Genomic DNA, 15,129 nt, shown 5'->3' with positions numbered 1-15,129 from the left:
GGCTCCTCTAGAGCACTAACACCATCCTCTTGGAGCATATACATATCTTCTCTACCTGAGCCCTTAGCCGTCTTCTTTCACGGTTTTGGACTCACAGATCTGAACCGTCTTCCTTCGCGGTTCGCTGCGGTCTCCCCGAATTTTGGAAACATAGTTGCAACGTGGAGCGCACTTGCAGCGTTGTCTATTTTACCACGTTACAAAACATATTTTTGAACGGAGTTTTCATCGAAATCGGTCGACTCGTCGAAAAATAAAACATATTTTTGAACGGAGTTTCATCGAAATCGGTCGACTCGTTCAAAAATAAAACATATTTTTGTTAACAAGTTTCATCAGAAATCGGTCGACTCGTTCGAAAAATAAAAAATATTTTTTGAACGGAGTTCGATTCGAAAATTCTAACAGCGTTATAATACTAGCAGCGCTCTCTTAAATACGTATAATAAGTTTCATCAAAATCGGTAGACTCGTTCGAAAAATATTATTTTTTTTTTGAACGGAGTTCGATTCGAAAATTATAACAACGTTATAATATTAGCAGCGCTCGCTAAAATGCGTATAATAAGTTTCATCGAAATCGGTCGACTCAAAAACTTCAATAAGTCTAAATATTGATGAATGCACAAAATTCTAAACAAATATAAGTATAAATTTGAAATACTCAAATATTTTCATGAAATCTTTCTTATTTATAACTATGTTTATAAATTATAAACAATACAAATGTTATTTTGTTTCTAATTTGATGATAATTTGAGCGGTCGTCATTGATTATATAAACGTCAATTATAATAGAACTATCATTCATAATAGAAATGTCATTTTGTTTTATACAAACGTCAAATGTAATATAAGTGTCATTTCCAATAAACAAAAAGTGTAATTGAAAACTTAACTTGAAATAAAATAGGTTAGGTCAAGTTGTATCATAATGAAATAAGGTTAAGCTGTAATAAATATGAAACAAGGAAAGTATTAACTAAAAATGCGTATAATAAGTTTCATCGAAATCGGTCGACTCAAAAACTTCAATAAGTCTAAATATTGATGAATGCACAAAATTCTAAACAAATATAAGTATAAATTTGAAATACTCAAATATTTTCATGAAATCTTTCTTATTTATAACTACGTTTATAAATGATTTGATTGTTTTGCTAAAATCTTAATTCTGACAAAAAGAAATAGTTCATTTGTAATATGTTGATACGATTGACCTACATCCAATCAAATTGTTTGAGCACAACACCTAGTCATACTTTTAATCAGGACGGCTCTGATTACGATTCGAATGTCGCCGTCGTCTGCGAAAATCTAATCAAGATCATACAATAGTCAAATTTCTGGATCACACGGTTTGAGAGAATCAAACAGCCAGCGTATGTGAGTGAGTGAGTGAGATGGGTAATGGACGAAGATGAAAGAGAGAGTGAGAGAGTGTTTCGTAGACCCGGCGAGGTGCAAACAAAGTCGAGTAAAAATCAATCGAGAGAACCTGTTGCATTGATTAATGCCTCTGTGTACGAACGGGGTTGGGCGAATTCTCGGATCTCCGGTGAAACGAGCAGAGAGAATGTAGTAGGCGACTGAAAGAGATGAGGTTATAGATAAAGTGGTGATATGGAAAGAGAGCAACGACGTCGGAGTTTTGCATAAGTTTAATTATCGCGCCATGTGCACGTCCGTTTGCCCGGCGCCTCCACCAATTTCCTCGTCGTTAAAGGCGAGAGATGACGATGATATAGACAAGCGTTTTATTACAGATTGTTCTGCGTCGAGATATATTGCCCCGATATTACGCACTAAATCAGAAACGAAACCGACAATCTGCAATAACTTATTCCCACGGACACGCACCGATCGATTTCAGTAGGCGCGCACTTGAAAAACAAAACAAAATCGAGTATCACACACACACACAAAAAACCTGTCACTTTCTGATTGCAGTTTATTGAGGTTACGGTTAGTTTGTTCAACTGATGCTATGGCAACCAAAAACAACAATAAACAGTCAATCTGACTTTCACCGATACAATTGTCAATTGTGACAATTAATTTATTGAGGTTACGTTTAATTTGTTGTTATGACAACTATTGCTATGGTAATCGCTTTCAGCTCACTGAACGATCTAATGGTGACGCATTGTGCACGTCTCGATTGTCGCAAATCCGGGCAAGACATCGATTGGATTTCCAATGAAAAATGCATCTGAATAACGGCAATACTACCCACTTTTCCACGAAAAATCTGTAATTGTCGTGTTCCAGTTTCGTCCACGTGTACACTCGAATACGAATGTATGCAACCTCATTTGCATGCGCTAAACCTAATTACAACTTCGTTCCGTCATAATTTATCTGATCGCTTCACGGGCGCATTAACAAATTTTCAGATGAACGAATAATCACTGTGTAATTCATGCATTGTTCTCAAGCCGATGAATTACGCTAATTTACGTAAATTAATTACACCCAGATTTTAACGTCTGTTCACAATGATATTGAGTTATAATAGAAAACAATAATTATTATATAAACGTCAATTACAACGCAATTGTCATTTGCAATAGAAACGTCATTTCATAATGAAATTCAATTGGAATAAAAACAATTCAATATATTTAAATGTCAATTACAATAAGACTGTCATTCTTAAAAGAAACGTCAAATTGCAATACAACTTATATACATTTTATACAAACGTCAAATGCAATACAACTGTCATTTTCAATAGCATATACAAATACAAACAATACAAATGTTATTTTGTTTCTATTTTGATGATAATTTCAAATACAAATGTCGTTATATAAATGTCAATTATAATACAACTTATATATATTTTATACAAACGTCGAATGCAATACAACTGTCATTTTGTTTCTACTTTGATGATAATTTGAGCGGTTGTCATTGATTATATAAACGTCAATTACAATAGAACTATTATTCATAATAGAAACGTCATTTCATAATGAAATTTAATTGCAATAACAACAACAATGATTATATAAATGTCAAATTCAATAAGACTGCCATTCTTTATAGAAACGTCAAATTTCAATACAAATGTCGTTATATAAACGTCAATTATAATACAACTTATATACATTTTATACAAATGTAAAATGCAATATAACTGTCATTTCCAATAGAAAAGTGTAATTTAATTGAAAGGTGTCAATTTCACAATGCATATTCAAATACAAACAATAATACAAACAAATGACATTTCGTTTCTACTTTGATGATAATTTGAGCGGTCGTCATTGATTATATAAACGTCAATTATAATAGAACTATCATTCATAATAGAAACGTCATTTCATAATGAAATTCAATTGTAATAACAAAAACAATGATTATATAAATGTCAATTACAATAAGACTATCATTCTTGATAGAAACGTCAAATTGCAATACAAATGTCGTTATATAAACGTCAATTATAATACAACTTATATACATTTTATACAAACGTCAAATGCAATACAACTGTCATTTTCAATAGCATATTCAAATACAAACAATACAAATGTTATTTTGTTTCTACTTTGATGATAATTTGAGCGGTCGTCATTGATTATATAAACGTCAACTATAATACAACTATCATTCATAATAGAAACGTCATTTCATAATGAAATTCAATTGTAATAACAACAACAATGATTATATAAATATCAATTTCAATAAGACTGTCAGTCTTTATAGAAACGTCAAATTGCAATACAAATATCGTTATATAAACGTCAATTATAATACAACTTATATACATTTTATACAAACGTCAAATGCAATACAACTGTCATTTCCAATAACATATTCAAATACAAACAATACAAATGTTATTTTGTTTCTACTTTGATGATAATTTGATTATATAAACGTCAATTATAATAGTACTATTATTCATAATAGAAACGTCATTTCATAATGAAATTTAATTGCAATAACAACAACAATGATTATATACATGTCAATTTCAATAAGACTGTCAGTCTTTATAGAAACGTCAAATTGCAATACAAATGTCGTTATATAAACGTCAATTATAATACAACTTATATACATTTTACACAAACGTCAAATTCAATACAACTGTCATTTTCAATAGCATATTCAAATACAAACAATACAAATGTTATTTTGTTTCTACTTTGATGATAATTTGAGCGGTCGTCATTGATTATATAAACGTCATAGAACCATCATTCATAATAGAAATGTCATTTTGTTTTATACAAACGTCAAATGAAATAAAAATGTCATTTCCAATAAAGGAAAAGTGTAATTGAAAACTTAACTCGAAATAAAACAGGTTAGGTCAAGTTGTATCATAATGAAATAAGGTTAAGCTGTAATAAATATGAAACAAGGAAAGTATTAACAAAGATAAATTTTAATTAGACTTATATGAACTAGATTAAATTGGACTTAAGTTTCTAATAATATGCGCGGTAATGCCGCGAACAGTTCCCTCGTCCGTTCAGCCGGAAAATTTCCCGAGAAACTTTCGTGTAATCTGCATCTCAACTTCGGATATCGCGTAGGAAACGAGCGTTTCTTTCTCTCGCCTTACTACCCTTACTGCCACTCCCGTTTCCTTCTCTCTCTTTTTAACTCTATTTGTTTTTTTTTTCTTATCCATTTTCTATTTCCCGTCCTTTTGTTACTCTACTTTCACGGAAAGTTCGCCTCTAGTTTCCGCCTTTCCCCGTCCGAATTCCATATTAATTACGTGACATAGTTTTCCACAACCTCTTCTCATCCCTTCCAATTTTCCCACCCTCGTCCCTTTCCTACATAATCCGCTTTTAATTTTCTGCGCGGCGCCCCATTAAACTCGAATCGACGATCAAAAAAAAAACTAAACTAAAGACTGTGGAAAGCTTCAATTGGAATGTAATTGAGACTACTAAATAATCGCACCTATCATAAAGACAATTTATTTATCGTTTGGAAACTCTTGTTAATTACAATTGCTTTGTTTCGGGTTCATTCTCGTGTATTGTAATTAGATACATCAGATAACAATTAAAATCATTAATAGAATTCAGCACGAACGGAAATATTCGAATAAACAAAGTTAGAGCCCCACGTTGGTCACCAAAATTTCGAAACGTTATAGCTCTTCAACCATTGAAAAAATTAAACTTTTTGCAACGCAATTGATTTTTAATTATATTTTTCATAATTTTCTGCAATTTTTTTTAATATTTTATTTTTTTATTTTTTGAAAATCTAAGTAAAATTAGATAAATTATCAAAGTTTAATTAATTTTATTAATTCTATATACCCAGTAATTACGTTTCTCGATAATTTGTAACTGTAACATTGCTAATTACTGAATTTATGGGCGTCCCACGTTGGTCGCCAAAACTTTGAAGCGTTGTAACTCTTTAACCATTGAAAAAATTAAACTTTTTCCAACGCCATTGATTTTAATTATATTTTTCATAATTTTCTGCAATTTTTTTAAAATATTTTTTGAAAATCTAGTTAAAGTTCGATAAATTATCAAAGTTTAATTAATTTTATTGATTCTATGTACCCAGTAATTACGTTTCTCAATCATTTGTAACTGTAACATTGCTAATTACTGAGTTTATGGGCGTCCCACGTTGGTCGCCAAAACTTTTAAGCGTTGTAACCCATTAACCTTTGAAAAAATTAAGCTTTTTTCCAAAACAAATTCATTTTAATTACATTTTTCATAACTTTCTGCAATTTTTTTTTCAATATTTTTTTCTTAATATTTTCTGAAAATCTAAGTAAAATTCGATAAATTATCAAAGTTTAATTAACTTTATTAATTCTATATACCTAGTAATTACGTTTCTCAATAATTTGTAACTGTAACATTGGTAATTACTAAGTTTATGGGCGTCCCACGTTGGTCGCCAAAACTTTGAAGCGTTGTAACTCGTTAACCATTGACAAATTTAAACTTTTTCCAACGCAAATTAACATTTAACTATATTATTTATAGTTTAGCACAATTTCATCACGATTGTTATTATTATTTTTGTTTTTGAATTGGTTTATAACTTGAAGAATTTAATTTTTTCTATTCCTTTTCTTTGTTGGTGTTGAGGTTGGCAAAATTTTGAACGTGTGCGCGCCGGCATCTCAGTAATATTTGTGATAACACAGTTGGTAATCGATCGGGGGTGGGGCCGGCGGCGCCGCGACGCTGGCTCAGTGTTATCGTGGCGTCCGCCGCACGTGGACCTGCCGCTCGAAAAGTACGAAGACCGATCGGGAAAAAACCGAATCACAGAGGACAAGCAGAAGAAGTCCCGGGGATTTCTGGTGCAGACGACACAGAAAGCAGATCATTTCCCTCCCTTCAAGAAAAAGAAAAGAGAAAAAAAAAACATAAACAATAATAACAAAAATACTGAAAATTTTCTTAAACTGATCCCACACGAACAATGGGTAAATAAATGAATATAAATTAACGATTTGTTGCAAGTGAAATGTTAAAAATGGAAATTTTTGTCTGATGCTTGGAGAAAGTGCATAAAACTGAAACAAAAAATATTGTATGGAAAGTGCGAAAAAAAATAATTATGTAATAGTTTGTTTTATTCATTGAAGCAGTGAGTTTGATTTTCTATTTCTAGTGTGCATGTGCTGAAAACAATGATGAAGTGTGTCTGAAAAAGAAAAATTGTTAAGAAAGTTATCTACAGAGAAACAAATATAAATTGAGTAACAAAGACCTACGTTTACGGCGCGCTTTACGTAACAGGTAAATACATTATGGAATCAATCTTCGCCCTGAAAAACAAAACAAAAGAAGTGTTATTATAACCAACACCCACTTTTGTTATGAAAGAAAAAAAATATTTAAATTTGATGAAATTTATAGTAACCATTGTTTTCAGTTAAAAAAAATATATTTTTTTAAGTTATAAAATTGATAAAAACTAATCAAAAAGTGTGAAAACAATTTTTACTATTACTAAAATCACTTTTAATTCATTGATTCGAAATGAAATTGTTAGTGGAGAGAAATTTACGAGTATTTATAAAATTGTGCCCCACGTTGGTCGCCAAAATAATTAACCTCATTTGTTGAGTTCAGTTCATTCACAAATGTATATTAATATAATCTAAACATGAGTAAAAACATGATTATTAGCTGTAATTCAAAGTACGTCGTTTGTATCACAAAATACGTTCATTATTTATAATAATTTAAGCGAGCTGTAAACGTACATCACATTATTTATTCACATTCGTTCAAATTCAATTTCGATCAGCGGAGGCAAACAATTTTTTTTGCTGTTGTTTCATCTCCTCGATGTTATTTACTCGTTGTTTTTTTTTCACCCTTTGTTCGTTTCGCTTTGTCCTGCGGCACTTCCAACTAATGAATCAGTTGTCAATGCGAGAGGGCTCTGATTGATTAACCTCTTTCAATTATTTCTCCTTTTACACGTTGCCATGGCTGCAGTACATACGGATCGCATCTCTTTCACCTGTGATGCGTTCGCTTTTCTTTTTTTTTTCTTCTTCTTTCGTTTATTTCTGTCGTCTTTTGTCTCCATTTCAATTGAAATTGGATTCGGTAAAATGTAAGACAAAAAAAAATACGAATAAATTTCTTCTTTTCGTTCCATCGCGTATATATATATATTTTACTATTCTTGGATGGATATCATTTCGAGTCGGATGATGATGATGATAATAAAAGTAAAACGTTGTGGAGAGTGGAGTGGAGTTCGGTCGATTTAACCTCTCTGGAGACGCCCGCAAACACTGAGAGGAAGTGGAGAAGAAATAGACACCGCCGAAGAAGGGTTCAATTCTCTGTCTCCTCGGAATTTCTGCGGAGCGTTCTGTACATATGTAAATTCCCACGGCGGATAAACGAGAGGTAAATAAGTGATGGGAGTCTTCTTGCATCGTCGCAAATACATTATTGAGGTGTTGTGGGGGTTCTTCGAATCTCCATGAGGTTAAAGAATCGCACTCAATATTTATACGCAATTGGGTTCCGTGCATTATGGATGCCCCGATTTGATACCTTGGCAACAATAAACAACTGTCCATGTTTCCATTGTAGCGTTGCCAAGGTTACGTTACCTACCTTTGCCGTAATTGGTGTTATTATCATCATATAATTGCCAACTGAAATTTTGTAACTAGAGAATAATTCCCCAAATATTCAACTTTCATATGCATTTATTAGATCCATTCTATCTACTATAGTTTCTGAGAAAATCATTAATATCATTAGATTCAAATGTTCTGTGGTTGGTAATAAAACAATCCATGCTCATTGTAATTGTTGCCAACTTTTCTAGCGTTTCAATAAGACAAATTAAACATTAAGTTATAAACAAAATTACCAACCTAAATTTAGTTATATTTTAGAAGAATTTAATTTTTGTATTCGTTTTCTTTGGTGGAGTCGAGGTTGGCAAAATTTTGTATGTGTGCGCGCCGGCATCTCAGTAATATTTGTGTTACGCTTCCTGCCTTTGCAATAATTGGTGTTATTATCATCATATAATTGCCAACTGAAATTTTTTAACTAGAGAATAACAAAAAAAATACACAATAATTCAACATTCATATGCATTTCTTAGATCCATTCTATCTACTATAGTTTCTGATAAAATCATTAATATCGTTAGATTCAAATGTTTTGTGGTTGGTAATAAAACAATCCATGCTCATTGTAATTGTTGCCAACTTATTTAGCGTTTCAATAAGACAAATTAAACATTAAGTTATAAACAAAATTACCAACCTAAATTTAGTTATATTTTAGTTGTAAATTCACGCATTAATCGTTGCGAATGTAACGTTTTGATGAAATTGGAAAACTTCAAACGTAACTGCACAAATAACATACATAGAAATCACGGTTGTCGCTGCACCTTCAACTCGGCGCTCTCTTTAGATTATATTTAGATTCGGTTTACGAATCGCGAAAAGCAAATAAAGTGCGCCTCTCGCTCTCTTCCTTACGTTATTTTTCTTGTTTTCTGCCCGAACATCCGCCCGTTCATTCAGAATAAACAGCACCCGGATTAAATATAAACGCGTTGCATAATTACGTAGAGGAAACGATTTCTCGCGGAAAATCACTTAGAAAATAGTCGCACAAAAAGAAAATTACGAAATACGAAATCAAGAAATCTTGAATAATGGAATTAAACGACTTTCCGAATCGAATTTCAATGATCATTTGAAAAAAAAAAAAAGACAAAATTAGAATTTCAAATTGCAATCAAGAAATCGACGATGAAGAATATTTAACACTGTTTGTTTTGCAATTGTTTCGCGCTTTAATCGAATTTCCCGCTGTCGTTGCCATGACTATCGTTGATACAACATTAACATTCTGTACAAATTATTATTGGTGACGTTTATAATTGTGTCTTAATTAAAACTATTGCAAATTGAAATCGTTCAATGAATAAACGTGATTAATTTTTTTTTGTATTTCCATGGCGACGAAGAAAATTTAACTATGTTTGCTTTTATTAGTTTACACAATCAATTGTCGTTGCCATGACGATCGTTCAAACAACATTAATATGTCACACAAAAGAAATGTGACAATTTGTGATATTTTCTGTAGTTGTCAAAACTATAATTTTGACATTTTAATTTTGATATTGTTGTTAGTTTTGCAATTGTTTCGCGCTTTAATCGAATTTCCAGCTGTCGTTGCCATGACTATCGTTGATACGACATTAACATTCTGTACAAATTATCATTGATGACGTTTATAATTGTGTCTTGATTAAAACTGTTGCAAATTGAAATCGCTCAATGAATAAACGTGAATCATTTTTTTTGTGTTTCCATGGCGACGAAGAAAATATAACTATGTTTGTTTTTATTAGTTTACACAATCAATTGTCGTTGCCATGACGATCGTTCAAACAACATTAATATGTCACACAAAAGAAATGTGACATTTTCTGTAGTTGTCAAAACTATAATTTTGACATTTTAATTTTGATATTGGTATATCTTTTAATTATTTTGTTTGTTTTTTTCTTTGAAATAGAAATGAATGAAACTGAATTGAAACCTTAATTAAAAGTTTCGCAAATTTGTAAACACTCAATTAATATACGTAGTTCGATTGTTACGTTTTGTTTTTCTCGCTAACAAACAGACGTTTGTCCATTGTTCCCGTCGCTGTGTACGACTTTATGAATCGAATCGGATCCAATAATAAACGTTTTTCTGTGCGATATTCGAGTAAAACGTTGGTCGCGTTGCGGCGCAGGACTCCGTCAGGACCTTTGTTTCAGGACGACTGAATGGGAAGCACGTGCATGTTCGATAATATGTTGAAGAGGTGCGGTGTTTGGAGGATTTCGGAGGGACAAAAGGTGTATCGAAATTGCAGCTGCACGTAATCAGGTAGCCGAATTGTTTCAAGGTTGGCAACTATTTGTGTAACCATGATGATTACGTTGCGATAAGGTTGGTATGCGATAAGGCGCGCGCGATCGGAATGCGACCTGTGGGGCCGGCATCTCCACGAAGCCTCTTTAGCTCAGTGGCAGAGCACTGGTCTTGTAAACCAGGGGTCGTGAGTTCAATCCTCACAGGAGGCATTCCAACATTTTTTTTCTCTCTCAAACGTTTCCAATTGCAGCTGCAACATTACATGAAACAACTGATAGCAGTTGATACACCATTAATACAACATTATATAATTTGTTTCATTTAAAAATCTAGTATTATTACAAGTAAAGATTGAAAATTGTGTAAAATAAGATACAAACAACTGTCATAAACTCATTGTGACAGATTGACTTTAGTTATGCAAACTGTCTATTATACAATTGCAGTTTTTTTTTTGACACATCTGTCATTATGACATTAAGTTTTCAGGTATTGATTTCACAAAATCCTATGCATTTGATTATATGAAAGAAATGATTGATTACGATTGTACGCGTAATGATCATCACTATATATAAATGTACAAATCTAATTAATGTCAAATTGTGATTACAAATATTACAAAATTCAATTGTTATTGTTGTAACAACGATAAGCAAGTTTGGTTGCATAAATTCGTTCATAAACAAATGCTGAGGTTGTAACGTTGACGACAGCTATCTGATAAAGGCGTTTTTCGGTTTCCGTTCGGATCTGATGCAATTGTTTATTCGCGTTTATTGGTGCTAGAATCAACAGAAGAGAAAGAAAAGAGAAGAGGTTAAAAAAAATCACAAACAGAAACAATAAAAATGTGGCACAGAAGAGGCGGGAAATGTGTTGCGGTCGAACAATTGAATTTATCGCTAGACTCGAGGGCGCGATAAGGCGGAAATTGTTTACAGCGAATGAAAAAAAATAGAAGAAGAAGTTATTACATAGTAATGATAAAGTCGACGGCAACACGTAATTTCCAGTGAACCGCCAACTTCGATACTCAGTAAATCGCAGAAACAAGTGACAATAGAAAGGAAACAAAATAAACATAGTCGGCTTTGAACTGTTGACACATCGCGTCGTGCTTTGTGGTTTAGTTTTTGCTTTTTTTTTCAAGTTGTTTTAAGTAAAAGTGCGTAGAAAAGGATTATTTTATTCAGAAAGGTAAATTAATTATTTAGTATTTATAAGAATAATATGAAAAATTTAACGGATTTGTTAATTCTAAAATTTTCGAATTCTGTGATTTTTTTTTTGATAAATTGTTTCCTTTTAAACCACATGAATCATTGGGGTATTGACCGTAGTTCTTTAATAATTAAAGAAGTAAAGTAAAATTGATAAATAATAATTCAATTCTATATCCAAATTTCGTTTAAAAATGAATGGACTGCAGAAAAATTGTAGAACTAATTGCAATAATGATTGTTATGTTACGTAATCAAGTGATTGTCAAAGTGACAAGTAATGTTGTTTGTTGTGTCACGCCAAAAAAAGATTCTAATTAAATCATATCTTCTGATTATATGATTGTCAAACTTTGTGACAGAATTTTCTTGTGTCATGTAAAAATAAATTTATTTGTTGTTGTATTTTGTTTAATAATCAATGGAATTCAACAATATTTCATAATAATTAGCAATTAAAAGCAGTAAAATTATATATTTAATGACAGAAATGTCATATAATGTTTTCATTTTTGACAGCTAAATTGTAAAGATATGTATTCATATCATTTTGACAGATTGACAGGCAAACAATTGTTTTACATGCCATATTATCATATACTTTTGACAATCAAATGTAAACGTATATTATTTTTCTTGAATATATGATAATCCAATTAAGTTAAGAAATATGTAAATAAAATTCATATAATTTTAACAGTTGACAGGCTATAATTACTTTGAATGTTTTATTGCTTTGGTAATTTTGTTTTTTACAAATATTTCCATAATCAATGATATTATTTTGACGTAATAAACGTCAAAACATATGCTATGATCAGTTTTTGACAAATGACACAAAAATGTTATTACTTAATGTAAATACACAAATTACAAGTAAAATCTATAAGAAATTTAATTGATTCATATAAATATGCATGGATTGCTTTGATTTCAAGTAAATTGCTTCATATTTTGAAATAACGCAACTGTAAACCTTCAAAATTCGCAACATATTTTGTTTTTGACGAATATTTTCAAAATCAATAGTGCTATTTCGTGGTAATAAACGTCAAAACATTTGACTCGATCAGTTTTTGACAAATGATAGAAAAATACTATTACATAATGTAAATACATAAGTTACAAGCAAAAACTATAAGAAATTTAATACATTTATATAAATATGCATGAATTACTTAGATTTTAAGTAAATTGTTTCAAATTTTGACATAACGTGACTGTAACCTTAACAAAATGAGACTGGATTTGTTTTTGGTAAATATCTCTAGAATCAACAGTGTTGATACGTAAAGAAAATATGCAAATTAAAGGGAAAACCATAAAGAATTCAGTTGATATAATTTATATTTTTTTTTACAAATATTCTTTAAATTTAAAATGATTTATTAAACTGTAACAAATATAATGATTAAAAAATGCATATGAAAGCTGCACGTTTGAAGAATGTAATGTGCTTTGTTTTAATATAAGAATAATGTTATAAGTTAAGAACAGGATATTCAAATAATTTTGACATTGACAGGTGTCATTAGGAAAAACCGCTTTGTTGCCAAACGTATTTCGTTTAATTTTACAGCAAAAAAAAACAAGTAAAACAAATATTGTGCAGTTTAATTAGTGTAATTGATGTGCGTCGGGGTTGAAAGGAGCGGAAAGTAATAATTATAGTAATTCATAGTTTTTTCGAAAAAAACGGGAGCGATGCGAATTCCCCGCTGAACGATGATTGGGCGGGGGGAGAGTGCGATTTATGTGTTGCAGTCGGGCCAACCCCAATTACAAAAATCCCCCAAGTGCGCGTAAACGGCCGTGCATCAGATGTTGTGCACCATTAAATTAAAGTTTAAACGACGCTTATTTTCAGTTTTATCAAAGAGCAGAAAGAAAAATATATATAAAAAATCGGTTTTACCGAATTATTGCTATTACTCATAATCTCGTATCGCCGTGGAAATCCTTTATCCGTTACGCAACAAACTAGACTTCCTGTATTTTCAGTTTTATCTCTTATTTGTTTATGTAGAAGTGTTATTTTCACATATACTAAGTTTACTTATATTTCGTGTTTAATGTACGCGTTATTTCATTGAAAACAAAGTTAAGCAATGGAATTTGGTGACCAAATCAATAGTAAAATTAGCAGTTTATCATTAATATACCAAAATTTGGATTAGTAGAAAAGAGTTTTTTTTTTGTACGATTTTGATGTTATTTTAGTGAATTCAGTTGGTAGTAAACTGTATTAATGGACGGTATAATCGGTGACACTGGTGACGCTTTGAATGCGGAGGGTTCAAGTTTGGGGACTTTTAAAGCTTGATTAGTTGCTAAATAGTTTCGGGAAGTTTAATCGGGACGTGTGGGTGGAAAGTTAGGCTTCGTGTACTCGGAGGCAAACTGCTAATAAGACCCGACACTCGCCACCTCTCTGCAAATATTCAATTAAAACGCAACTGCGACATTCTGCTGAGTGTTCGATACTTTCCGACAAATTTTACATAATTACGTTTACATTTAAAAAAAAATCTGCTTAATCCAGCTTAAAATATACTGCATTGATATATTAATGAAAATATAACTAAGAAATTTTGTGATTCAAGGATATCGAAGTGTGCTTGGAGCGAGATAAGGTCGAGCGATAAATATTCTAGGAGAGTCCTGCAAATAATTTATATAAATTGTCCACTCGGACGCGCTCTTTTTTTTTTTGCTTTCTTCATTTATTTATGTTGTGTGTGGGACATTCGTGGAATGGAAAACGTAGGCGGCTGTGGATGCACGTGCACGTGATGACATCCGAGGCGTCGTCCCTTAGCAACCACTGCAAAAAACGAAACTGTCAAAATATTGAGGGCGCGCAAGACGATTTATGGACTTGGAATGCATTGCAATATCAATTTTCTACTGAAACGAATCTAAATACAAGCTGTTTCTGTTTTTTCAATTTCAGCAAAACATAGTTGCACTTTTACTCATGTAATTCAACGTAATTTTCAAAGTAGTTTTGTTTAATTAGCAATAGATGGCGTATGATAGAATTAACTACAACAAATAGTACCAACTTAAGTAATAGTCAATTTAGTTAATCTAACTTAGGTAATTTCCAAACTAATTTTCTAACTAAATTTGAGCACAAGCCGGCATCATTATACTTTTATTTTTCTGACATAAGTAAATGTCAAAATAGTTTTCTTTAATTAATAACAGATGGCGTGTGATCGAACTAAATACGTCAATCGGATCAAACTCGAGTAATTCTCCAATTAATTTTCTTTAATTAACAAAAGTTGACTCAGTTTATTATTTGTTTTAATACAAATCTGGAAACAGTCGGTACATTTTCAAATGAAATTTAACTAAATTTGAGCATACATTGTAATCTTATTCTCATAACCTCAAAGTTGTTTGCTTTATTTCTTAGTAGATGGCGTATGATTGAATTAAATGGGTTCAATTTTAATACAAGTCTGAAGGCAGTCAGTACATTTTCTAATAAAAATTTAATTTAAT

At 31.5% G+C, this 15,129-nt stretch overlaps 1 protein-coding gene and 1 non-coding gene across 2 annotated transcripts in view; both read left to right on the top strand.

Moving 5' to 3' along the window:
- Nucleotides 1-6,202: 6,202 nt before the first annotated feature.
- LOC108561731 overlaps nucleotides 6,203-15,129 on the top strand; it is a gene marked incomplete at its 3' end in the record, with an annotated part of 28,064 nt that continues 19,137 nt past the window's right edge. The window contains exon 1 of the mRNA XM_017919805.1: nucleotides 6,203-6,445. Coding sequence (XP_017775294.1) covers nucleotides 6,442-6,445 — 4 coding nt within the window. The remainder of the gene's footprint in view (nucleotides 6,446-15,129) is intronic.
- On the top strand, nucleotides 10,531-10,602 carry Trnat-ugu. The gene has a single exon. It is a non-coding gene; the product is annotated as a tRNA-Thr (tRNA).

The sequence above is a fragment of the Nicrophorus vespilloides genome, unplaced genomic scaffold (assembly GCF_001412225.1).
Source record: "Nicrophorus vespilloides isolate i.1.1-1 unplaced genomic scaffold, Nicve_v1.0, whole genome shotgun sequence".
Classification (NCBI taxonomy): domain Eukaryota; kingdom Metazoa; phylum Arthropoda; class Insecta; order Coleoptera; family Silphidae; genus Nicrophorus; species Nicrophorus vespilloides.
The sequence above is the reverse complement of the archived record's forward strand: the minus strand, read 5'-3'. Positions and strand labels throughout refer to the sequence as shown.